This window comes from Haplochromis burtoni, unplaced genomic scaffold (genome assembly GCF_018398535.1).
Source record: "Haplochromis burtoni strain Fernald_Lab_line unplaced genomic scaffold, NCSU_Asbu1 Contig_70, whole genome shotgun sequence".
NCBI classification, from domain to species: domain Eukaryota; kingdom Metazoa; phylum Chordata; class Actinopteri; order Cichliformes; family Cichlidae; genus Haplochromis; species Haplochromis burtoni.
In genome coordinates this window covers 716,567-742,287 of record NW_024582431.1, presented here as the reverse complement: position 1 = coordinate 742,287, position 25,721 = coordinate 716,567, and the positions used below count along the sequence as shown (strand labels likewise).

Below are 25,721 nucleotides of genomic sequence, written 5' to 3'. Positions count from 1 at the left end.
TGGAAATTAGTAAGTAAATACAAGTAAATAAGATATACCAGATTATCTGAAGAGGGTTTATCTAAACTGCTGGGCTTTGTAGCAAAAAATAACTTTGTATTGTTAAAGTAATATTTTTATGTTGTGTCTGTTGCTCTGAAAGCATTTAGATCCTCTTATATATTCTGCTCAATTATTTCTGTTAGCTAGCTCTCTGGAGGTACTGCTTGATCCGTGTGTACTCTTCTCTGGGGTTATATTTCCAGAGTGAGATGTAACATCAGTTGAATATGACAGAGCCCAGAGAAAGCTACGACTGAAAATGATGGACACTGTCACCACAGAGCAATCTGCAGCTCAGTCGAGGCCTGCATTCTGCCCGCTCCTCCGCAGACCTCCATTCAGCAGCTGTTCCATGTTTGGCACTCATTTTTCCTCTCTATCCCAAGGGCCTCTGTCTTAAACATAGCAGTGGATGAAGTCGCCTGACAGAGATGGTATGCGGCAGGTGTCCATCATAACTGTCCCCTCCTCACCTTCCTGCTGGGGGCACATGGAGCGACGGCTGGCTCACTGTTGTCACTAATCTCTGATGGCACATGTTGTTGGTGTCAGATTCCCCCTGCGGATCTCAGCTCTCGTTTTGCCAAATGTTGGGTGGAACAATGCTGAAGTCTTGATTTTTGGTCCCAGTAGATCTCAGTCTGCTACTGTATGCAAAACAGTGTGGGAGCTTAGTATGAAAGCAACGGCATGGTACTTAACAGACACATCCAGCATTATGTAATCAGCTTCAATATTGATTGCATATGTTGCTAGGCTACTGAACGGCATGCCATCACAGTGTGTGGTGTTGAACCTATATTGTGAAAATCCGATGTGTTTACTGAATTGTGTTTTGTTTGCCTGAATGAAATGACAGAATAGAATGTAAATAAAACAGAATGCAATGATTTGCAAATCTCATAGACCCATATTTCATTCACAATAGAACACAGAAATAATATTTCTAATAAAAAAAAATACTGAATATTTAATCTGAGAAAATGCACCATTTTAAGAAAAATATCTCATTTTGAATTTGATGGCAGCAACATGTGGATTGGGAAGGACCATTTTTACTACTGTGTAGCATCGATTCTTCTTTAAATAACAGTCTGGAAACTGAGGAGGACAGTCGCTGAATTTTTGGGAGGAGAATGTTGCAACGCTTGCCTCAAGGCGCTTTATATTGTAAGGTAAAGACCCTCACATAATACAGAGAAAACCCCAACAATCAGACAAATCACTATGAGCAAGCACTTGGCAACAGTGGGAAGGCAAAACTCCCTTTTAACCGGAATAAACCTCCAGCAGAACCAGGCTCAAGGAGGGGCGGCCATCTACTGCAACGGGTTGGGGATGAGGGGAGGGAAACAGGATGATGCTGTGGAGAAGAGCCAGAGAATAATAATAACTAATGATTAAATAGGTTACCGAGTAGCATGTAAGCACATAGTGATCAGGGGGAAAACTCAATGCATCATGGGAAGCCCCCAGCAGCCTAGCCCTATTGCAGTGTAACTAAGTGAGGAATCAGGGTCACCTGATCCAACCCTAACTATATGCTTTAGCAAAGAGTAAAGTTTGAAGCCTGATCTCAAAAGTAGAAAGCATGTCTGTTTTCTGAATCCAAATTGGAAGCTGGTTTCACAGAAGAGGGCCCTGAAAGCTGCATACCATTCTACTTTTAAATACCCTAGGATGGCAGCATATGTTTCTCTAAAACCTTTCAGCTTGCATTGTGCCTTTCCAGATGTACAGACTGACAATACCAAACAAGCACCCCCGCATTTCTACCTCTATAAAATGCAAGTGTGATGTAAACGTTTGAACTGAGCGTTGATGAAAACTGGTGAACAAAAGACAAATATTTTCTGGTGACCTTTAGACCACAGTTTGCTCTCCTCAGACCTCTCATGGCTTTATCCACACCACACGAGAGCTATAGTCAAGCGGTAATATCATCCTGGTAAGCGAAATACAGGTACCAAGGATAGAGACACAGAAGGAGTATATTATTGAGGCTTCTCTCCCACAGATTCTTCTGGGATTTACAGTCTGATTTGTTCCTGAGATTTTGAGATGTGCTGTGGGAAATCCTTTATTAGTTTTGGGTTTGACATTCAAATGAAAGCTGACATTACACTGGATGCCTTAACTTCCCTGCTGCCATTTCCTTTGTATTCTGTCTTTGCCGCTTATTCTTGTCTCAGACTGCAGGAGGGTGATGTATGGCAACACTTGGGAAAGATTTCTGTCTGTCTGTGATATTAAATATGCACATCTCCCCTCACTCACCAAAGCTACTTTTCTCTCTCTCGTTCTCACATCGTGAAGAACACAAGCACGAATACACACCTCGGGCCCCTAATCACTGCAAGCAACAATTTGTTGTGAACGCTTCACCTAGATCTGCTTTCTGCTGTTGCTGAAAAGAGAGAGAGAGAAAAAAAGATTTGTGCTCTACGGGTATTTTTAATAAATCTCTCGGGGTTTTGTCAAAAAAAAGAAAGACAGAATGAGTGTTGTCACGCCTCAGCACACATACCGAGTCTGAGTGATAGATAGAGCAGAGGCAGGCAGTGGTAAATTGACTTTGTCTGTCTGTCAGACTGAGAGGCAGCGTCGTGGGGATGTATCTCTGTAAATTTCAGCTAGTTTCAGATTAGGTTCATGGAACAGATTTGTGGGTAATTAGCTTATTCTGCAACCAACAAGAGGAAGAACACTGACACTTTGTATCATCAGAAGAGAATATTTTTCCCTAATTCCCAACAATTTTCCCTTTTCTTCTGAATATAAATGCATACAAATGCAGAGACAATCTTCTTCTCAATCCTTCTGCAGAAGGAAAAAGTGTCTGTGTTGTTTTAGGGATATTTAACAAGCTTGAGGAAGAATGCACATTTTTGCAGTTGCACACAAAAAATTTATTCTTTTCATTCAAATATGCTCAAATTTTATTGTTTAGGTAAGGAGAGGGGAAGGACAGGGGAGACATGGTGGTGGGTTTGAATGTACTGGTCTCCTGAGGGCTTTATGGAGTCCGCATGTTCTGCCTGTGTAGATTGTCTCCAGGTACTTCAGCATCCTCCAACAGGTAGGTGTGGATGTGAAGAGTGTGTGGTTGTCTTACTTATTCAATTCAATTTTATTTATATAGCGCCAAATCACAACATAAGTCGCCTCAAGGCTACTAAATACAAATACAATGGTAACTAGTTCCGGTTGTATCCCCCCTCTCACCTTGGAACAGCTTGGAAAGGCTTCTGTGACCCTTTGGCAATCGAAAATCTTTCTGACCTAAAGTAACTGATCTAAATCTGAATTTTCATTTTCTGGATGATTGGCCAAATGGTTTCTAGGCCTTTGTGAGTGTGGATGGATGGATGGATGGATGGATGGATGGATGGATGGATGGATGGATGGATGGATGGATGGATGGATGGATGGATGGATGGATGGATGGACTTTTGAGAGGACTCAAACGTTAATCACCCTTCAAGGCTTTTTGGAGGTAATCCTTGCTGACCTCAACATATGATATACTGATATGTAGAACCATCAGCTGCTCAATCCTGGGTCTATACTACACAATGTCAACCAAATGATGGCATACTCAAATAATGTTGAGGTGAAAATTAGTATCATGGATCACAGTGATGATGGGTTTCTAAAATGTATTTATTTTTTATCTTGCATATTGTGTTGTAAACAAAATCTGGAAACGTTTTTGAGTTGCTCCTACAGAGATGTTCAAACATAAATACAATAATCTTAGAATTTATTTTGAGTCATCCACAGTGATTTCCTCACTTCTATGAAGGTTGACCAATATTAACACAGAGTGCACAGATTTCGCAGCACTCTGTTCTTCTTCCTCTGCCGACAAGTTTTATACACATGCCGATTTCCTTTTCCAGCAGGACTTAACACCTGCTGACAGTGCCACACAGACTGCCAAAGCTACGACAAAATGTTTGCCAACCATGTTATTACTGTGGTTGACCGACCAGCCAAATCATCAGACCTGAACCCCACGAGGAATCTGGGGAATATTGCCAAAAGGAAGACGACAAACACCCGACGCAAAAAGAAAGTGAAGGCTGCTATCAAAGCACCCTGGGGTCTATTAACACCTCACCATGGATTACCTCCATGCCACACTCCACTGATGCAGTGATTCATGTTAAAGGAGCGCAGAGTAAAGAAACTAACATACTTTTCAGGAGTTGGACATTTGTTTTATGATCCTCTGCACAACATTTATTGCCATATCTATAAAAACTTTACACTTTAAGTATGTTTTTAGTATTTATAATCATTAATAATCAGTATTTAGAATTTTACCCCTTTAAATGAGTAATATTTTATTATGTATTTCACTATTTTCTCACCTACACTAGTGCTAAGATTGACCTGATACTGAAAATTTAAAGACACGTCAGGCAGAAATTCTCCACAGTCTCTATTTATCCCACATTTTCAGTCTAAACAGGTAGAGGAACACTGTGTGTTTCATCACTTGCCACACTGGTGGGTTTAGTACTTTTCATAAAAATACACAAAAGTACTGATATTTATAGAGGTTTGTCTTTGTACTTCAGAAGTCATCACCTCATTTTTGTGATTCTGTGCTGCAGACAGCAAATCTTCTACAAGATTGACGTTTTGATCAAATGCACGGAAAGCATGAGTCATCAAAACATTGCGGGTTACCAGAATTGGCTTGAGATATTTTAGGGAGCTGAATATGAATAGACGATTGTTATTCTAACAGGAGACTGCGGACCAGTTCTTCTTTTTTCTTTCCCCTTAGAGTTGACAGAATTTGAAATAAAGCAGAACTGAATAGCACATACGCTAATGAGCTATGGAGTATGAATACAGTTTGGCTGCCTATCCCTTGGTATTTCACCAGCACATATTCTCAGAATTAGCCAAGAACTTGTCCTGTAACTGTCAGTTTAATGCTAAAATCTCCCCTCTCCACATTTTAAAAGGTTCAACCCTCTTCTTGTCTATCATGCCTGTCTGTTCCTTTCATGTTTCCCATTCCATACCAGCCTAAATTTACACACTACGGGAAGAAGTGATATGTCTTCTTCACGGGACCACATTCCATTTATTTTCTCACAGGAATGCACACTGAGGGATTGCTTATGCTCCTGTCTATATATAAAGCAGAATGCAAGGCTGAGCTCTGAAAGCGCCAGCTGTTCAGATACTCAGAGTCCTCAGTGATATATGCTTGGCTAAAACTGAGATGAGCCCAGATTTAACTAATAATTCAAGTAATATCAGAGTCTTTGTACCAAAATGTATATCCAAAGTATTGGCAAACAGAGCACTAAAACAAAGAAACAAGAAAAATAATCTTTATTTATATTCATAGGTTATAGGTTAGGGTTTCGTAGATCTTAGACATTTTTTTACTCTGTCATCAGGAGTTAAAATGTAATCTGTAATGTATCTATCTATCCTACTAACTTTCTTCATGTCACGGTCCACGTGGCAGACCGTGGGGATGTGGAGGAAAATAGGACCCAAAATGCAGCACTCTTTGATGAAGGCAGTGCGTTTATTTACAGCGATGTAACAATCCAAACAACAATAAATCCCCAGTGCGATCCCGACTCCCGTGCTCTGTCTTCGTTCCTTGTGTACAGTCCGTCAGCTGCTTTCTTGTTTCCAGGGGAAACAAGTATGTTTCTTTGTATGTGTTTCACATACAAATATGTATGTGTTACAAAGGCAGCCATGAGTACCTTTACATAACAGCAGACTGGCACTTACTTTGCACATTTACTGAGAACTGATGGAAAGTCACTCAACGATCCAGCGTCGAGGAGCTCTCAGCCGCACTGCTTTGTAGCTCCCCCGACAATGCTTGATCAGCTGCAGGTGTGTGATCATTTCCTTAGGTGTGGCCAGCCACCTGGCAGGGCACACCCACCAGGCCTGAAGATGCCTGTAAACAGGTGCTCCCAGATACACCTGCATCCACACACACACCCACACATACCTGCCAGTACACAGGCATGAACACAGGAACACCAGCAGTGCAGAAGACACACACATCAAATAATAATAATAATAGTCCACACTGCTCACGGACCCCGAGCCCACTTCATCCCTATCATCTTAATGACATCAATAATGACGGTGATTTCAGTCCAAAATTTACCCTTAAGACCTGATATCACTGAATTTCAGTTCAGCTCTTGTGTAATTTGGCATACCTCCACATTTGTCCAGTTTAACTTCCTTAAGACAGCCACCCTCCCACTGAGACCATTTCTGATGAGGTTCTGGTTGAACAGATGGATCAGCTGAAGGGTCAGATGCATCTCTCGGGTTCTGTGTCAGGTCTTTGCTAGATTTTTCCCCCCATTTCTTAAGGACATGACTTTCAGATACTGTTCATCTTATGTGAATGTTTTTTAAGCTTGCCACTTCTTTTAACCTTCATTTTTTCCAGTTTCCTGAAACTTGTAAGGACACACATCAAACCACCATATGCCAAGATTTTGGCTAATAGCTCCTTTTTAACACCTTCTTAGTGCTAAAAACTATTTCATCCCTGCCAATTTGTGTAATCGTTGGCATTTTTTCTAGAATCGACTAAAGAAATACAAACAAATTGTGTTTTTGTGAGAGGATGATAGTAATAAAGTGCCTAAAGGTATAATTTAAAATTGCTTTTTAAATAACTTTTAATTTTTTTAATAATTCATGTGTTTGAGGTATATTTAAAGGTATATTTTTTTCATTTCCAAAAATATTTTAATTTCAATTCAACACTAGTATTAATCCGATATTAATACTAGCATTGGTATTAATACTATCAATCCAGGCACATCTCTTGAACACTTGAGATCAGGGATGCGAAATCATGGGTACGTACAACCCACTTTGATCTCAAGTGGGCCAAACCACCAAAATTCCCCCTTCTGTCAGTGTAGATAGTACGTCTCATGTAGTTTTTAGATAAGATAGAACATTATTAATCCCTCGGGTGGGTTCCTCTGGGAAATTCGATTTTTCTACATAATAAAGAAATGCTGCTGTGGTAAACAAGCAAAACTGTCAGCACGAATGTATAAAATAGCAGAAAACGCTATGGTAGTAATTAAGATAAGATAAGATAAGTCCTACACGTGAAAAATTTGTTGTGTCGCAGAAGAAAGTGGACAGTGCAAAGTTACAGCAGCAAAAATTTAAAAAAACAGTGGACTAGGATAAGATAAAACGAATAACATACTATATACAATAGAATTAAATACAATGTTGTCAGATAAAAAGTTACACTTAATAATATTGCACATGTGTGGATGTGTGTGTTTGGTCAGCTGCAAAGTTTTTGTTGTTTGTTCTAATGTCAAAATAGTTCACATTAATTTACAAAGAAAAAAAATGCTTGGTTTCCTCAATGGACTCATGGGTAGTATAAAGTTTGGTAATATATATATATATTTTACTGAATAGATATTATTATATATATTATATATATATATATATATATATATATATTAAAAAAATTTAAACTACATAGTGAAAAAACAGACATTTTCTGTGTTTTAACTGTTATTGTTACTTAATACACTCGACTAAATACTCTATTAGATTAGCACTCGGTTCATGGTCACATATTGTTGTCTTAATATGTGCTGGAAGTTCCGGTCTCACTATATGAACATGACCTACTTTGAAACGCACAGGGTGACCTGTATTTTTCCCGGGATGAAGCTGATGCAACTCCACCACGCCCATATTTCATAATCAAGCATCTCCATTGGTCAGAGACTCCGAGTATGTCTGTCGTGATTGGTCCTCTTTGATGTCTGTTGCTGCTCTGAGCTCACATGTGGGCTGAGAAAAAGGAAGCCACGTTGACACAAAAAAACTGGTGTTTTTTGTGTGTTTTTTTGACACCGGGAAAAGGCGGTCACATCGACACTTTATATCCATCAACGCAGAAACATCAGTTGGAGCGTCTGGATAAGGTATCTGAGCATGTTTAATATGTATCCGCCATGTTTCTCAGTCATTTATAAAATCTAGCTAAAAAAAAGTTAGCTGGGAAGGGAGCTCAACGGCTAGCTAATGGCTTTATCATTTCAATAAGGATAACGCTTCATAGATTAACGCCCACTAATAGTTGCTAATTGGTTGTGTAAGTCAGTATTTAACACTGAAAACATGTGAAATCGTGGTTTACGTGGATTTGTACACTGCAGACACAAACTCAGTGCCTTTAGCTCCGTGCACATTCAAATAAAGGCTGAGAGTATTTGTATGATATACGGCATTTAGATGGGTTTTATTTAGATGTAAAGCTCACTGTAAATCAGTAACTGCACTCATATCCTGCTGGAGTCAGCCATGGGTGCTGGAAGAGTGTCAGATGAGTCTTTGGCCATCATTTGTTGTCCGGGCCAGCTCCAGGACGTTTTCTCTCTGCTAGTCAGGCGTAAAATGTGAAAAGTCTGGTGGACTGAGATGACTCTCCCTCCTCCTCCACTGTAGGACAGAAGTGCCACATCATGAGTGTTGGATTCATTGGAGCGGGCCAGCTGGCTCATGCACTGGTGAAGGGCTTCACTGCTGCAGGTGATATGAGTCTTTTAGCTCTTTTTCTCCACTTTGTCCATCTTTCTTGTGACTCTGGGCCTCAGTAAGGACTTATTTTACAGCTGTTATTTATTTCTCTGCTTCCACCTGTCACCAGGTGTGATCGCCACACACAGGATTACAGCGAGCTCCCCAGACACAGACCTGCCCACGGTATCGGGCCTGAGGGTGAGAAGTTTCCACATAGTTATTGTGATATCACCTGTCCTTCCCCGCCTCTTCACGTCTTAACATCTGCAGTTTTCATGACAAGTACCCCTGTCTTTTTTCCTCTTTTCCTGTAGAAAATGGGAGTGAACCTGACAACAAGTAACAAAGAGACCGTCAACAAGAGTGATGTGCTCTTTTTGGCTGTAAAGCCCCACATTATCCCCTTCGTTCTGGATGAGATTGGGCCAGACATCGAGGACCGTCATCTCATAGTGTCTTGTGCTGCAGGTGTTACCATAAGCTCCATAGAAAAGGTGAGCATTGCTCTCTTAGTTCAGTTTTTTCAATTAAAGGGGCTGTACCGGCACTAATAAATAGATATAAACTAAAATATGAATAATGTTGCATTAAAATCGGTATTTACAGCATGTTCTCTATGTGGATGATTGCATGTTTGTAATTTTCCTGGGAGTAAATTTAATGGAGAGACCATGATTTGAGTTAAGTTTGATAAAGTAGGTCTTTGTTGTACTTTGAAAGGAGGAAATGTACACACTTAAATGCTCCAAATGTGTTTTACATCTCCTGACTTGTTTCTTGCATATCACTAAGTTAAATTAAGCTGCTCTGGTGTGATTTCAAACACGTCTCATTTACTGACATCGCCTACATTTCCTATTAATTTTACAGAAGCTGCTTCAGTACCGCTCAGCTCCTAAAGTCATGAGGTGTATGACAAACACTCCAGTGGTGGTGAAAGAGGGAGCTACAGTGTATGCCACTGGGACACATGCAGAGGTAAAGAAGGATGAATCGCCTCGTGTTTATTATCAGAAAAGATAAGATGTATGATCAGGTAGTGGGATTTCAGCTTTATTTTAACCACATTAACATACATTTTGTCACTGTGGCATTTTTATCAAGGTGGAGGATGGGAAATTACTGGAGCAGCTGATGGCCAGCGTAGGCTTCTGCACGGAAGTGGAGGAGGACCTCATTGATGCTGTCACCGGTCTGAGTGGCAGCGGACCTGCCTACGTAAGTCACTTCGGGGGTGGTTTTGTTTCCCGGAAGGATGACTGTAAAGTCTGATGGATCCAGGTTTTGGCTATTACAGTGAGGCCTGGCACAAATGAAATAATCTGAGTAATCCTTCATCCTAAAATAGACTACATTGGAGCCTGGTGCAGAATTCATTCATTAAAGAGGACCTGTTATACTCATTTTCTATTCTAGCCCATTATGACTCTGCTAGAATAGGTTTTTGTGCGTAAAAATGTTTCTATGCCTCCAAAGAAGTTTTAGTCTTTCCCAAATAGAAAATCAACAGCAATCTGATAAACGTAACCTTTAAAAAAAAAAAAGTTATTCTTGTTTTATTTGCTCAAGGTTAAATACATTATCTCCAGACAGCCAGTAGATTTCAGGTAACAGTGACATCTTGACTATATGTGGACATGTGATGCATATGTCGGGTGTGAGCCCCCCTAAGGACAAGCTTGAGCCAGGTAAAGGGGTTCAGTTAATTATTAATCAGTTATTCCCTTTAAACTGTGCTTTTATCTAAATCCTCAGTTCACCCACTGTCTGAAAGCAGCCGTTTTAGATCCCTCTTAGTTAAACAAAATCTGGTATTCTCATTTCCAGATCTCTATTTCTTTCTTATGGGACTCCAAGTAGTAATAGTTATGCATGATGGAAATACAAAGTTTGTTTATCAGGCCCTCTGTACAGTCTAAAAAAAAAAAAAACCTCTTAGCTTCTGGGCTGAACTTTTGTAATCTGTATATAATCAGTATAAAACCAACCAGACAGCGTCGGCCGCTGTGCCAGACTGAAGACACAAGTGTACGATCATGTCAGTTTTTATCGCAATTTCAGTTATTTATCAGTACAGATGCTTAGAGATTTACACATTATACAGAGGGAGATGTTGCAACACTTTGAAAAGATGAGACTTCCTGGAACCAAAAACAACTTTGAAAAGAGAAAAAATGTATTTGGTTCCAGGTCTGACTTCCTCCCCTTTTTATACCACCAATAATGTCGAGATTTTGTACTATACTACAGCGAGTACTCGCACCCTCAGCACTGGTACTTATGATACAGAGCAACATCACTGTAAACATAACACCTTTTTAAAAAGTGTGTTATTGTTTTATTTGCTCGAGCTCCACTCCAGCTCCTCTGCAACCCTGAACTGGAGAAGGAGAAGAAAATTGATAGATGGGTAATAGATCCCCTTTAAAATTTTGCAGCATCCTTCGTCTTACAGTGTGTCTTACGAGGAATTTATTTATATTTTTATCAAACCACCCTCTCCATTTTGCACTGAGCTACTGGGATTTATGTGGATTGATGCAGGAATGATCTGATACGCTGTATTTTTCGAAGACTGGTTGCTATTACTTCTGTTTATCTTCAGCTGTCAGGCTTCACAGCCTGGTCTGAAACTAATCATTAGCCTTTGATAAATTATTTAGTCTATAAGATGTCAAAAAAAATGATGTGAAGCGTTCGATTCATGACAGGATGTTGAGAAAAGTAAGCACTTCTTCATAGATGTAAGCAGAAAATGTGTCTTTTTCTGATTAGGTTGATTCAAGAACACATTGTTTTGGCTTCGTACCTGCTAGTCACGACTGCGCTGACTGTTTAGAAACCTTTGCGTGTTCACTGTTTTTCAATGACTGGTAATATTGTGCACATGGTCTCAAGCTTGAGGTCTAGATAAAGGAAAAAACATTGGCAGGTGTGTATGTATATATCCTGTCCATATAAAGGACCTTTCGTGTTTGTGCTGTTGTGGCATTTTTGGGCAGTTTTGTCATATCCTGTCCTTGGTAATTACCTGTAGTGCCACGAGTGTGTTTCCAAATTTCAGTCCTCTCTGCTTTCAAAAATGTCACATCAAATTTCGTGTGTAGCAGGCCGATGTAAGCACTGGTGGAGGAAATCAAGAGTAAATGTGTCTTTGGCTGATGTCTGCATAGAATCTGAGCTTTAGCAGAGATCTTGTAAGAAAGCGGACTTGAAAAATCCTGACTTGAAATCTTTTCAGATTTTCTTTTTCTTCTTGAATGATTATGTTGGTGTTAGAAGTAAAACGTTCATGGGGAAAGAGGTGTTTAAAAACTTTTGTAGATGTTTTGTATTAGATTTGAGTGTTGATTCTTTACAAGCAGTTTAATTCCAGTGATAAACGGAACATAAAAGCTTTAAAGTTACTTCCAAAATGAGTCACTAGGGGCGTTTAAAAAGGCATGCCTTTGGCACGACTTGCTTGTAGTGGGACTCTGGCTTTGGGCAGGTATTTCTAAATACATTTGAAGGGCTCTGATGACGGTGCAGCACCGTCCAAAGACATACAGGTTGATTGATTAATCCAAATTGCCCATAGGTATGAATGCGGGAGTGAATGTGAGTGCGAATGGTTGTCTGTCTATGTGAGTTAGCCCTGCGACAGACTGGCGACCTGTCCAGGGTGTACCCTGCCTCTCGCCCTGTGACAGCTGGGATAGGCTCCAGCGCCCCCCATGACCCTGAAAAGGATAAGCGGAAGCGAATGGATGGACGGGCTCTGAGGATTATTTTCTTTTTTCTGAGCTGGCTGTTCAACAGCATATTGTAAAAACTAGTTCTGGGAGAGCATTTAGTTTCCTGCCTCACACTATACATATTTAGTGGAATGTAAAGAATAAAGGAGAAGCGTAAGAAAACTAATCAGTAGCTTAAATTGATCTCTACCCTCACTTGTAGTTTGTTGTCCGTCATTGTTTCCTTCACCATCCAAGAAGTCAAGGCAGATGGTTGTGTCTCCCTGTTATTCATTCTGCTGTTAAAAGGGAGTTCTTCCTCCCTACTGTCGCCAAGTACAACTCACAGTCGATCTTCTTACCTTATATTATAATGCACCTTGAGATCACTGTTATGAACGGATGCTGCAGGAATAAAACTGAATTGAACTGTGAGGAAAAAATAACATTGTGCAGTGCAACTATTGCCTCATGTCTTCTATTGTTGTGGTGCTGCTGGCCAGTTTAGACCTAGTTGGATACATTTCTGCCTCCCAAAAAGATTTTCCCATGGCACTGGATGATTTGCAGGATTTTATTCCTTCCTCAACTTTTTCTGCGTACCGTTATGTAACATTGTATTTCTCAAATCTGTTGAAATGTGGGGTGGCTCTCAAAATAAGCCAAGGGAGGAATGGCTCTGGTCTGAAACGGGCCAGGTGATGTTGAATTTTTGTGATGGGTTTAGATGCTTTAAAGACATGTTGATGACTTTCTCGTTGCTTAAAAGAATAGAAAATGTTGTGTTTATACAGGCGTTCACAGCCCTGGATGCTCTCGCAGACGGAGGAGTGAAGATGGGACTGCCGAGGAGGCTCGCTGTCAGACTTGGAGCTCAGGCCCTGTTGGTCAGTAGTGCTAAATCTGTGTGTCACATTCAGGTCTCTTCTGTTGCACTTATTCTAAATATTAAGTTTCCTTGATCTGCTACGCTGCATGTTTGGAGGCAACAAAATTATTAAGCTTGAGTTGCTGTTTTCAGTGCATCCAGCAATTTTGCCGTCTGATAACTGCTGACTTTTGTTCAACGAAAAAATAATGAAACCCAAGAAAAATAAACACCTGCGGGGCACTCGGGCTTGCCAAAAGAGGAGGAAAAGAAGAAGAAAAGGATAAATTTTGATCCTGCAGCTCTTTTTCTGCAGGGTCTGCACAAATTTTAAATTGCTCTTTTTAACATTAAACTTAAATGTAGTTTGATTCTGTTTATACGGCGCTGTTGGGATGTGATTAGGCTTTGGCAGTTTATCAGAGACATTACTGGAAATTACTCATTTCAGTTTTTGTTATCATGGCAGTTGCTTCAGGCTTCGTGTGCGCGCGCTTACAAGTTAGATGTTATTATGAATTGTTTTCTACACATTACTTGAATGGGCTGCACAGATACATCTGGGGACTCATTTGGCCTTTTTAAAAAATAAATAAATAAAATAAAAACGTATCTTTTTTTAGCCCTTTAGTTGAACAATAGCATCCACAGTTGATTTACTCGAGGATAACTCCTTAGTCTTTTATTGAATGAATGGGCTAACCCATCCAATCTCATGGTTTTGTTTTGGGGGTTTTTGGTGGGGGGGGGGATCTTTTTACCGCTGACTCGCTGGCGGGGGGCTATTGTGTCGATATCATGTAGCTGCTTCTTCACCCCATGTTTGGATGGGCTCCATCTCCTTTGTTTTATATTGCAGCTGGCAATGAGCTCATTTGAGCTCCTAACCAGAGCTTGGTTCTTGTGCTGTTACCCTGAGCTTTGTAAGGCTGCACAGCAGAACAAGGACTGCTGTTGACGTATGCAGCACCAAGACGATTGTATTCCAAGTTATGTATTTTTTGTTTTTGTTTTCTTTTGTTTGTTTGTTTTTGTAGCCGTTATTGTACAGAAAGTAGGGACAGAGCCGGGAGGAATGACATGCAGGGAAGAATCAAACCCCGAGCCCCTGCAGCATTTCGCCGTACGGTTCGCTCACTCAACCACGAGAGTTAAAACGACATAGTTTGTGTTGAGCTGAAGAATTAGAGACAGTTCTTGGATTGAAGGGTAATGATATTGCTCTTTTTTTTTTTCTTTTTTTTTTTTTTTAAGTGGTGTTAATTTGTTTCTTACTCAGTAAATTAAGAGAAATGGTAACCAACCAATCATCCAAGGTGTCATTCAAATATTCGCTGTACACCAGCATGGTGCCGGAAACCTATTTGGCTGGGGCCATCAAATGTGATTCTGCATTGCATACGTGCTCCATTTACAACAGAAGTGACACAGGATAAAACAGATCAGCAGAATTTGCAAACGATAAGTGAGAGAAGACGCTGAGAAGCAGGAGGTTAAAGCTTCACAACCCCTAGTGGCATACAGAGCAACTTTATTATTTGAGCTACGCCTCAGACTTTATTCTCTTGTCCATGCTCTATAGAAATGGATGCCAACACCTGCACTGTTTCTGCAATACCTCCTTTATTTTTACATATTTCTCATGTCCCCGTTTCACTTTCAGGGAGCAGCAAAGATGCTGCTTGAGTCGGAGCAACACCCCGGCCAGCTGAAGGACAATGTGTGCTCACCAGGGGGCGCCACCATCCACGCCCTGCACTTTCTGGAGAGCGGTGGCTTCCGTAGCCTCCTTATCAATGCAGTGGAGGCTTCTTGCATCAGGACACGGTGAGAAAATCAGAAAGTCGTTAAAAAAATGTAAAAATTGCAACTGTATATTTCTCAATTGACCCATTTTCCCATTCACTCCACTTTTAGTCCTGACTCAGTTTTGTGACATTTTAAATTGTGTGTCTGTCTTTATCCTTTAGTTATAGTTATCATGGCACACACAGACAACCTTTCATTTTTACTGTACTCCTGACATTAGTATTTCTCTTGTCCTCGTAGGGAGCTGCAGTACCTGGCAGACCAGGAGCGCATCTCTCCAGCAGCGATTAAGAAAACCACGTTGGACAAAGTGCTGCAGCAGCCTGGAGTCACAGTCGGTGGAGTGGCTAATGGGAACGGCAAATCAGGGCTGAGCTTATTCAATAATCGCGGCTCTGGGCTCAAGAAGAAGAACTGAGTACACAGAGTGGCAGACACACACACACACAAAGACACACAAACATGTTACAAGTTTAAGTGTGCCGGCACGTGCACATGTGGACCTTCATGCTGTACATCTATTCAGCCATAGAATTTCAAAGACAGACTCAGGACTGCTCCGAAATCGAATCCAAATGACTTTGCAAAATTATTTATTGATACTTGATTGACGTGCGGACAGCGGACCTCTTGATGACATCGCCACATTACACACAAGCACAGATGTGCTTGTGCACGCTGCTCACAGTTATCGCCTTATGTTGTGATGTGGGATTGCTGTATGCATACACTCACTGAAGAGCAAAAGTGCATTAACAATCTGTCTGTCTGTGCTTTAGCTCTACGGTCTCTGGGGCTGTTAAACGGTAATGACCCAGTGGGCCATCATGAGGTCCTGGTGCACGCCAGGCAGCAGATGGTTGCAACATCAAGCTGTTAATGTACGTCTTAAATGTGTGTCTTTAAAAAAGAAATGAAACCATGTAAATCATCATGTACCAAATAATTATCATTTCTCTTTGTCTGACAGTGTTACAAAGACTGAATGCAGATGGAACAAAAATGTTAACTTTTTTCTTTGTTGTCTGTCACATATAAACACTTAAGGACATTCAAAGATCATTTCAAACTGTTATACCTCTGACTTCAGCATTGCTGTGCTTTATAAAACCCAAAGGCACTAATTAATGTATTTTTCTTTTCTTTTTTTATGGAGAACAATGTGATGTTCCTATATGGACGGGCAACAAGAAAGCTTAAATCATCTACACAGTGCATCACAGATCATATGGATTATAATGGAAAGGTATTAGGCTTGCAATCAGCCGGTCCTGTTTACTTCTGTATTGCTCTCTGAGTTTTTACCCCCATAATGTTACATATAATGTCTATTTTACCTGGTGCATCAGCCACTGAATTGGTATGCAAGTCAAAAAGTTGATATTAAAGAAACAGAATCTGTTTTCTTTGTTCATCCTCTTTTTTTCTTTTTTTTTTTTTTCCCTTCCCTGTTTCCCGAACGCCATTATGCATGTTTCATTTTTATAGTTTACGCTTATGTCCATTAGCTGGTAATTAATGTGCACCCTGGCCTCCAGATGGCGTCCTCTGATCAATGTGACCCATTTAAGCGCGCCTGTAAAGATCAAATTACCGTCTTCACGCTGCTGCCTGTTAATAGAGGCTTAAAAATCAACCTTAATATAGCATCAAATATAACTAAACCACCTCCCTTATTGGAAAAGAGCATTAGCTGTAGTGCTACAATTACATGTTTTATGCAATCTCCATTCTAAACTCTCCCCGTGTCGCGTATCATGTCCTCTCGTAGGTCACCGCCTTCTGAATTCTTTCCCAATCAGATCTCTGTGTGGTAAATTTAGACCTTGTGTGTGCTTTAAATAATGAGAGGTAGACCGGTGTTTCCTTGCTGGCCTCGAGATGCATTGTGATTGGTTGTTTGAAGAGGAAACGCACTCCAATTTTAGACACCTTCTGTTAGCAAGACTTATGACCAAGGGGTGGGGACGTGGTTTTTCTCTCCAGATTCAGTCCTCGACGAGATCAGAGACATGAGTGGGGTGGAGCAGGTGATGGTAGGCTACTAAAAGTACCACTTAAATCTACGGAGGACCAAAACTGCCAAAATAGAAAAATAAATAAATTCTCAGTGAGAAATAGTTTTAGGATTAAATGTACCAGATATACACAAAGCTATAAACTTAGACATGAGTTTATTCAAAAATGTTGAATAAATTATTATTTTGGAAAAAAATTTTTTTAATGAATCTCAACATTCTAAAAGACTATTACTGATTTATGAATGTGTAAATGTTTAGTGTTTATTGATGTGGAGCTTGTTAGATTGATCAGTTCAGTGGTTCCCAGCGAAGCGTCTAACCAGAAAGCGGTTAACTCTAGGAGGGCATGAGATATTCTGTAACAGTTTATCACCCAAAAATCTGCATCACTTGTCAGATTTCCCTGTATTCAGAGAGTGGCACAAGCCCTAAACTGAATTCACTTTTCGTGCGCGTTATTATTACTCATTTTTTCTGCCTGTGTGTGTATTTTGTGAAGTTCTAATTTACACTGCTGTTAGTAACCGGGTTGGTTATTAGTTAAATGAATTGACCTGTGTTCAGAAATTGGATCACTCTTAGACGATCCTCCCAAATAACCTCAAACTCCCATTTGTGCTTTTTCTAGTGATTCCCCCCATACAACCAAAAATGAAGCCCAGTTAATACTCATAGAACTGGAGTTACGTCCAGTAACTATTTTTCAAGCAGAATTTCTTTACAAAATGTTTGTTTTTGATGGATGATGCTCCCATACAGACAATTTTAACCAATAAATAAATTCTACACTCATCAGTTATTTTATCAGGTTATTCAGCTGTTCACCTTCTTGTTAACACAAATATCCAATTAGCCAATCACATGGCAGCATCTCAATGTATTTAGGTATGTAGACATGGTCAAGATGAACTGGTAAAATTCACATCGGGGCCATGTGGGTATTAGATGCCTCGGTTTTGTGTTGTGTTTTGTCCTGCAGGAGCTAACTGGAGGGTAAAAAGCCTCATAAGTTCTACACTGGCCCAGTGAGCTCTGTTTTAAAAGATTACTCCTTCCTGCAGACTCTTACCACCGGCTGCTTTTTAGTTTCTTTCTTCTGTTTTTTGCAGACACTGCTACTCATCCATACATTCTTTGCATCACTGTCTTGCTCATAAATGCAAGTTCTTATAAGTCTAATAAGTTTTTAAGTAAATGAATTCCCATGTTTTTAAGTCTCGTCCCCCATTCCTTGTCACAGTCTGTGAGGTCCACTGTGACATGAGTCAAGCATGCATAAATATAACAGTGAGTGACCAAAATAAATTAACTCTTTGGCTTACAGAGATTTTCCACAAAGAAAAAAAAATGAACAGGACATTATTTTCTTTGCCACCCAAATGTAAGTAATGGTTTCAGGCTGGAAACCCCTAGAAAAATGTTCTTGCATGTGCTAATTTGCCCTGCTTAGTAAATCTGGCCCTAAATATGGAGTTTTGAATTAGCTGATAGAAAAGGGCAGAAGTTCAGGTGCATTTGGGGAAATTAAGAGACAGTAGCTACTGCAGACTTCAGGTCTGTAAAGTACTTTTCCGATTTTTGGGCCCATCACTGCGCTCCAGGCTGCTACATTTTGGATTAACAAATGGCACTTTGTGTTGGAATGAGATAGGCCTGTGGGTGTATTCAGCCAATACACAGGTGCATAATGGCGAAGCAAAATGATGGAAGAAGGGTGATGGTTTGTGAAGAGCCATGTCCTCATTATAATTGAACAATTTATAGCTGTTGTAGGATTAGTTTATTTTCCTTAAACTAATACACACACCAGTGTCCCTTGATTAAATTGCGTCCCTCATGCTCTCAGCGGACTCTGGCTGTTTATTTGTGCGTGCAATGGTTTTTCTCTGCCGCTGAAGTGTCTTGGTAATCCCTCTTTTATTCCGTAAGGTTATTCTCCGCTTGCTCCCGCCGCTGTCCGTTAAGATTAGCCATTCCTGAAGAGACTTCCATTTGCTTCTCATTATTAGACTTCTGTTACCTTTCGTTGGTCGGGCGGCTTTCGGCGGCTCTCTTCCACCCAAGGTGAAGAGGATGTGCTCTGTGTCAATCATCTTGACACTGGCTGAGGGTCTAAGATGGCAGTTCAGTAGTAGTTAATCCTGAGTGGAAAGTTTGTGCATAGTGTGTGTGTATGCGTGTGTGCGCTCTCGCTCAGCATGGGATTTCTGTCCACAGGTAGGCCAGATGCTACCTGTCATCCCCATTCAATCAGTGTAATCACTGACCTTTGCAGTAACACGGTTGTTTGCATATTGTGTCAAGGCCAGGAGGAGTGCCAGAAACCAAGAGGAGTGGATAGATGGAACAAACATTCATTTAATCCTCTCCAAAATGATAAACTCACACAGACAAGCGAGTAAATAGGTGTTTGTTTTTCAAGTTCCTCTGTTTTTGCTTTCTGTGCACTCAAGTGTGGTGTCAGCAATCTGTGTGTGCAAGTGTGTGTGTTTGTGTGTGATCTGAGAGCTGATACAGTATCAGCTTTGTGCAGCTGTATGGTGAAATGGCCCCAGAAAGAGGAAACACTGACGGTTATCACACAGCCAGTGAATCTGCAGTATGGGCTTCCCTCTATTGCCAACTTGCAAAGTACAGAGCGAAAGGATTCCTGGAAACGCTGACCTTTATTTACCTGATACTTATCAAGGAATCAGACAGGTGCACAGGTGTGTACATGATGTACCAAAAGCATTGATCAACCAGCTTTTTAGCACCCTCTCTACGGTTTTAGCAGTATTATATAGAAGTACACTTATTTGTTTTTCATGTGTGTTGTTCTCATTAATAGCTTTCATATAGAACAAGAAGAGTAAAAACAAATAAAAATGAAAATAATCAAAATTACTTCCAATTTTACTCTCACCCTGTGGCTTGCAGGGTTTTTTTTTTTGGTTTTTTTTTCATCTTTCCTCTCTTCAGAAGCTGAAAAAAAGCCCACTCCAATCCATTTTCTTCTGCTTATAAAATTCAGGGTTGTGGGAGGTTCTGGAGCGTACCCCAGTGATCACGGGGCAGGAGGCAGGGTACACCCTGGACAGTTCGTCAGTCTGCTGCAGGGCTGGCACAGAGAGACAGACAACCATGCGCACTCATATTCACACCTACGGTCAATTAACCTAGCATGCGTGTTTTTTGAACTGTTGGAGGTTTTTTGTGCTCCCACTGTCAAGACTCTCATTCTCTCATTCTCAATAATACATTTCAAAATCACATATTGTGAAAGCATAGGGTTAGCAGTTAGAGGTAGGGTGCTTCTTACAACTACTTAGTCATGGTTAAATGCATGAGTTAGTATAATCAGTTACTTTCCACCACTAGCTTTGTGGTTCAGGCGTTCCGTTTTTGTGTGGCTCCAAAACCAGTGGAGGAGCAAGTAGGTAAAGCTTTTAATTAAATTAAAAAATAATGAATTTTCATTATGCAGACTGGCTTATTTCACACAAAATATACATATAATAATGCTGGATTTGGATTAGCATACTTTTAATATTTTTTACTAAGAGTGGGGCTGCTTCGACATATAAAGAGCATTAACACTGTGTTTTTCCTTGATATCCTATACAAGGGCTCACATTTTCGTCTGCAGTCTTGGCATGGGTAGCTCTTAAATCAAATTCTACACTGACCTCATGTATATATTAGTCATTTTCATAACAACTCACCCCCCACCCCCCATTATTATGTTCACTTTCAGCAGCCTGGTAAAGATTTACTCCTCAAAGGCCTGTGCACGGCCAAGTGGAAATAATCGGTCAATGAATATGTAATACCAGCTATCCCCTATAAACTGAGTGGCATTATCTGGAAATAGGCTGCTAATATTGGCAGAGTGCTTCCTTGTCTTGCATGTGAAGTCGTTAATTCCTCAGAAATGCTAATGGATATTGATATACTAATGTACATCAGCCCTTAATTTTGTTTGTACTGTAAGCGAGGATTGGTAGCTCATGGCTGTTTTATGTGTAACAAAACAGGGAAGGAAGTGTTGCATGACTCTGACTACTGGCCAGACAGGTGCTCTTCTGCGGAGCAAAAAAGAAACAAAATCTCATGTGAGAGAGGCTAATATTTTAAACAGTGTAATTTATTATGACTTGGTTGATGGAAAAGGTGAGCCAGCGTGTCCAAGATTGCACTAAAGTAAGCATCAATGAAATCTTGAATTGTCAAAAAATAAATCCTCATTGAGTATAAGTTACACTCAATAAGAAATAATGTTTATATTACAAAAGTTTTGTTTTTCCAGTTTCATGGCTTTGCATGTCGTGGCCTTTTAAAGGTGACATGGCAGCAAACCATTAAAAAAAGCAACAAAAAACTGCAATCACTACAGTTAGAACTGGATATTAAACACATTTTAAAAATACTTTGCTCTTCTAGCCCAATATGTGTAGCACTGCAGTCAGTTTCTCTAGAAATTAACAAGCTAAGTCATTAATAATAATGCTGTGTCACATTGACACATCCTTTTTTTTTTAAGAAGAAGAAGAAAAAAGACAGAAGAACATGTAAATGATTGTGATATGTCCCCATGAGGACTCATCACAACCTGTTTGAACTACTGCCTTAGAGCAAGCATTGCTTGCAAGACCATCAAGTTAGGGACAAAGAGACTCATTAAGAGGCATCATCATCACCATCACCATCATTTTGTCAAATACTATCGTCATGTGCAATATTAATTTGCTAATACGAGGCATAAATTTGAGAATTTTATATTGCGTGGTTCTCTGATACACACTCACTGGTTATTTGGTCAGGTCATTTGGTCATTTAGGCATGCAGACGTGGTCAAAACAAACTCCTAAAGTTCAAACTAAGCGTCAGAATGGGGCAGATAGGTGGTTTAGAAAGGCAGTGAGTTCACTGTACTCAAATGACCTCTGCGGTCACCAGATCTCAATCCAATAAAGTGCCTCTGGGATGTGGTGGAATGGGAGATTCACATCATGGATGTGAATGCAGCTAACAAATCTGCAGCAGCTGTGTGATGCTACCATGCTATCGTGGACCAAAATCCCAGAGCAATTTTTCCAGCATATTGCTGAATTTGTGACATGAGGAATTAAGGCGAAGGTATTACAAGCTGGTACAGGGTGTAATTTATTAAATGGCTGGTGAATGTGTAGCTATAAGCATGTTAATTACCCCCTTTCTTCTTTATCTTCTTTAGCACCTTACAGAATAGTGAACTAATTTGAGTGTATTTGGTGCATTTTGTTACACATTCGTGCGTTTTCAAACTGGGGGAAAAAATAGAGAACCTCTTCTAAAAAGTGGCTGTATTTTGTAATTTTCTCTTTTGTATTTCTCTCTTGCCCAGGGATGTCAAAACCACATACAACACACTTTGATCTTATGTGGACTGGACCAGTGAAACTCAACCTTTCTCTCAGTATACAGAAATTTAACTACAAATTTAATCAATTAGATATCTCAATATAAGAAAATGAAGCAGAATTTAAACGGTATGTCTGAATTCTTACATGATGAAAAAATGCTGCTGTAGTAAATCTGTGACTCTTTGGGCTTAAATTGTACGAAGTAAATGTGTGAAATACAGAAATCTATAATTTAATTACTTTGGGGTAGTATAAAAGGCCACGAGGAGGTCTTTATCGGTAGGAGCAGTGGGTGAAAATGTGTACATAAGGGGAGGACATAAATTATGTCCTCCCCTTTTTTCAAAGCCATCCAGTGTACAGAATTGAATTCTTTGCCGACCTACTCTGGCCGTGGGACCTTATGTTTGACAATCCTGCACTAGCTTGTAACATTAAGGTATTTCATAATTTTTTTAAGTGGGTAAATATTTCGCATTGAATTCTTTATTTTAATCTCTTTGTTTACCCGTTTTCATACCCTAGTCCCTATTTCAGCTGCATGTTCAACACAAAGGGGTAAAATTCCTAAAAATACACAACATTATTAAAAATAAATGAGTCATAAATGTGGAGGGCACTGTCTTTCACTTGTCGGGTGATAAATTTCCATTGCCTCTCAGAGCATCGCTGCTTTAGTGTTAGATGGTTGTGTCGCCGCTCTTTGTCCTATTGTTGGATCAGAGGTTCAAATGTTAGCTCTAAGTATAGAGATGTGCACAGCTGTCGTGTCACGCTTTCCACGCTGCCTGTTGTTAAAGCACACAGTAGTAGTGTCTCGTGTCTCTTTAAAAGCGGGTTGCGTAGATCCTTCATGAATGAAGCCACGTGATCCAAACATCATTTGACGTCTGGCGCCTCCGACCATAGACTAAAACAAGCGGGGAAGGAGTGGATATATCTGGAGACCTGCGAGAGAAGGCGTGAGCGGAAAAACATTTCTCCAACTGTCTGTCTTCTCCACACCGGGTCGACGAACCGTCGGCGGACGTCAACCTTTCGAAGCTGCGGGTGGGCGAAAGGCGCCGGTTTGACTTCTGGTGAGTTAGCTTTGTCGAAATCAAAACTGAAATGTCTTCAGAAAGTGCTGAATGTAGAGGTGTTTTGCTGAGTGTGCACGGCCGCCGTCGCTGCCGCTCAGTGCGGGCGCACTGCCGCCTGTCCCGGTGTGCGCTGCCGCCGCCGTCGCCGCTGCTGCTGTTGTTTAAAGGGCATTAGTCTGGCAGTGCTGAATCATCATCATCATCATCATCATCATCGAGGTCTTTGGTACATGCGCTACTGAAACGCGGTCGGTCGCTCTAGCTGCCACGCACTACCGACCAACCGGTGATTTCATAATAAGACAGACAAAGGGGGCAGGATGAGTGTGGCTGTCAGGCTGAAAAAGAAGTGTCGGAATTAGATGACCGCGCGGAGACGCGGCGGTGCCCGGGGATTCCCTTGTTTTGTGCCTGTTAAATTTCTAAATGTATAGTGTTTACTTAAAGCACCGAAACCCCCCTCGGTAACGGCACATAACCTCAGCTTTTTCTCTGGCTGTGCCTCGCATTTGGAGCGGCGGCAGCGGCGCTCACACAGACCGGACACATCCAGCTGCTGGTTCAGATGTGATATGACCGTTAGTCAGCTGTTTGTTAGCTATGTTGGGATTTAGGGCTCTCATATATGAGCGTCTCGTTTGCTCTCTGGTTGTTTAGCTGTAGGTGGAAATATAAAAATATGTAAAAAAAAAAAAAAAATTATTTCTGGTTTTTTTTTAAACAAGGCAAAACACGGCTGGCTGTCATGCTGGAGCGTCGATAGCTGTCAGACGCCCAGCGGCTAGCTACAGAGAGAGAGAGAGTATTGTGGCCGGACTGCCCGAGTGACTGTTTTGACATTTGCTTTGTGTCAGCCGCTTCACACAGACAGCCGCTCGCTTCGCGTATCACTCAGCAACAGTGAGTATTTTTTTTGGCGTTTTAAGGACTTGTACTACCGTGTTTACTCGCATAGAGTCTACTCGGTTTTCCGGCCGCGGTGCTGCTGCTGGTGGTTCACCGGCTTGAGCTCGCGGCAGAGATGCTGATTCATCACAACGTTCGTATTTCTCAACGTTTGCGCGAGCAGAGCGGAGGCACGAGGGAGCCATGGCAACATGGCACCGGCGGCAGGCGGGCGGGCGGACAAAGGTCTGGCGTAGAGGGAAGGAAGGAGGTCTGTTCACGGCGGTGAAATTAGACCTGGTCACGGAGTCGGGGTCAAGGATAGGTGTTTTTAAAATGGTCCTAAATGTGTACATTTTTGTTGTATTCAGCAAACACTAGTTAATTTATGTGCATTGGAGCACAATGTTTGTTATCTAGTGGCTTAACCCCATGATGTTTGAGTCCCCCAAGCCTTTGTTTAGGGTTTTTTTTCTGATTGCCTAGACTTCGGATGTTTTAAAGCCAAAGTAATTTTAATTAAAATCACATTCTGATAAATTAGGCCACGATACTGACGGCCAGAAGCCATGTGAAGTCAGTGACATTCACCGTTTACGAGCGAAGAGGGGCGAAATAACGGTTAGCGACGTGAAATGGGCGGGTCTACCGTCGAACTTTTCTCAACTTCAACGGTATTTAACGAAGAAGCCACCAATGAGAGCGGAACATGCGGCTGATTGACATTAGAGAGTTACCTAGGTAACCGGAGCTTGGGTCCACTGCATACCAGGGTCAGATACAAAACGAGCGAATGGAGGCGGCTTCAGACCTTATAGAGTTAACCCCTCAACCTTTAGTTCACTTTTTAATAAAATAAATAAATACAGTCTGATTTTGCCAGATTAAAAACAAGAACCTCCTGTGTAAATATCATTAAAAATACAGACACAAATGAAGGCTGAGGGGAAGGACTGATTCCCATGGCGGTTAATGAACCCACACTGAGACGTGTGCTAAAAAAGGAAGCTATAATGCTGTGCAACAGAATTTCCTCTGATTGATCTCTTGCGGATGGGCCATTATCTTCTGCCTATGAGCGCTGCAACTCTTAAACACTGAAGAGTAATAGGGAAGCTCTGTGGGCACAAGAAAAACAGAAACTTCACCCCCCTAATGACTCCATATCAGCAGCTTTAGTTGGAGTCAGCACTCTGCAGAGTGTATCAAAAGTATGTAGTAAGCAAGTTGGCAAGTACTGTAATAGAGGGTCATAATGATGAAACAGTTGTATCAGTATTGGAGAGAAGAGCACCACCACCAACCCTCCCTCTTCACTGTCTTTCTTTCTC

General features: G+C 40.9%; 2 protein-coding genes across 3 annotated transcripts in view; both read left to right on the top strand.

Moving 5' to 3' along the window:
* The first annotated feature begins 7,873 nt into the window (after positions 1 to 7,873).
* On the top strand, positions 7,874 to 16,420 carry pycr1b (pyrroline-5-carboxylate reductase 1b). Its single transcript, XM_005925069.2, has 9 exons — positions 7,874 to 8,027; positions 8,551 to 8,634; positions 8,753 to 8,823; positions 8,940 to 9,119; positions 9,496 to 9,603; positions 9,730 to 9,843; positions 13,136 to 13,228; positions 14,873 to 15,036; positions 15,259 to 16,420. Exons 2-9 carry the CDS (start codon positions 8,568 to 8,570, stop codon positions 15,434 to 15,436), a joined length of 975 nt encoding a protein of 324 aa, XP_005925131.1. The 5' UTR covers positions 7,874 to 8,027; positions 8,551 to 8,567; the 3' UTR covers positions 15,437 to 16,420.
* Positions 16,421 to 23,208: 6,788 nt separating this feature from the next.
* Positions 23,209 to 25,721, top strand: part of mafgb (v-maf avian musculoaponeurotic fibrosarcoma oncogene homolog Gb) — a 21,643-nt gene continuing 19,130 nt past the window's right edge. The window contains exon 1 of one of the 2 annotated variants that reach the window (XM_005925071.3): positions 23,209 to 23,502. The gene's annotated coding sequence lies outside the window, so the exon portion shown is untranslated. Of the gene's footprint in view, positions 23,503 to 23,522; positions 24,406 to 25,721 lie in introns of those variants that run through there. The other variant, XM_005925072.3, reaches the window with a different exon arrangement.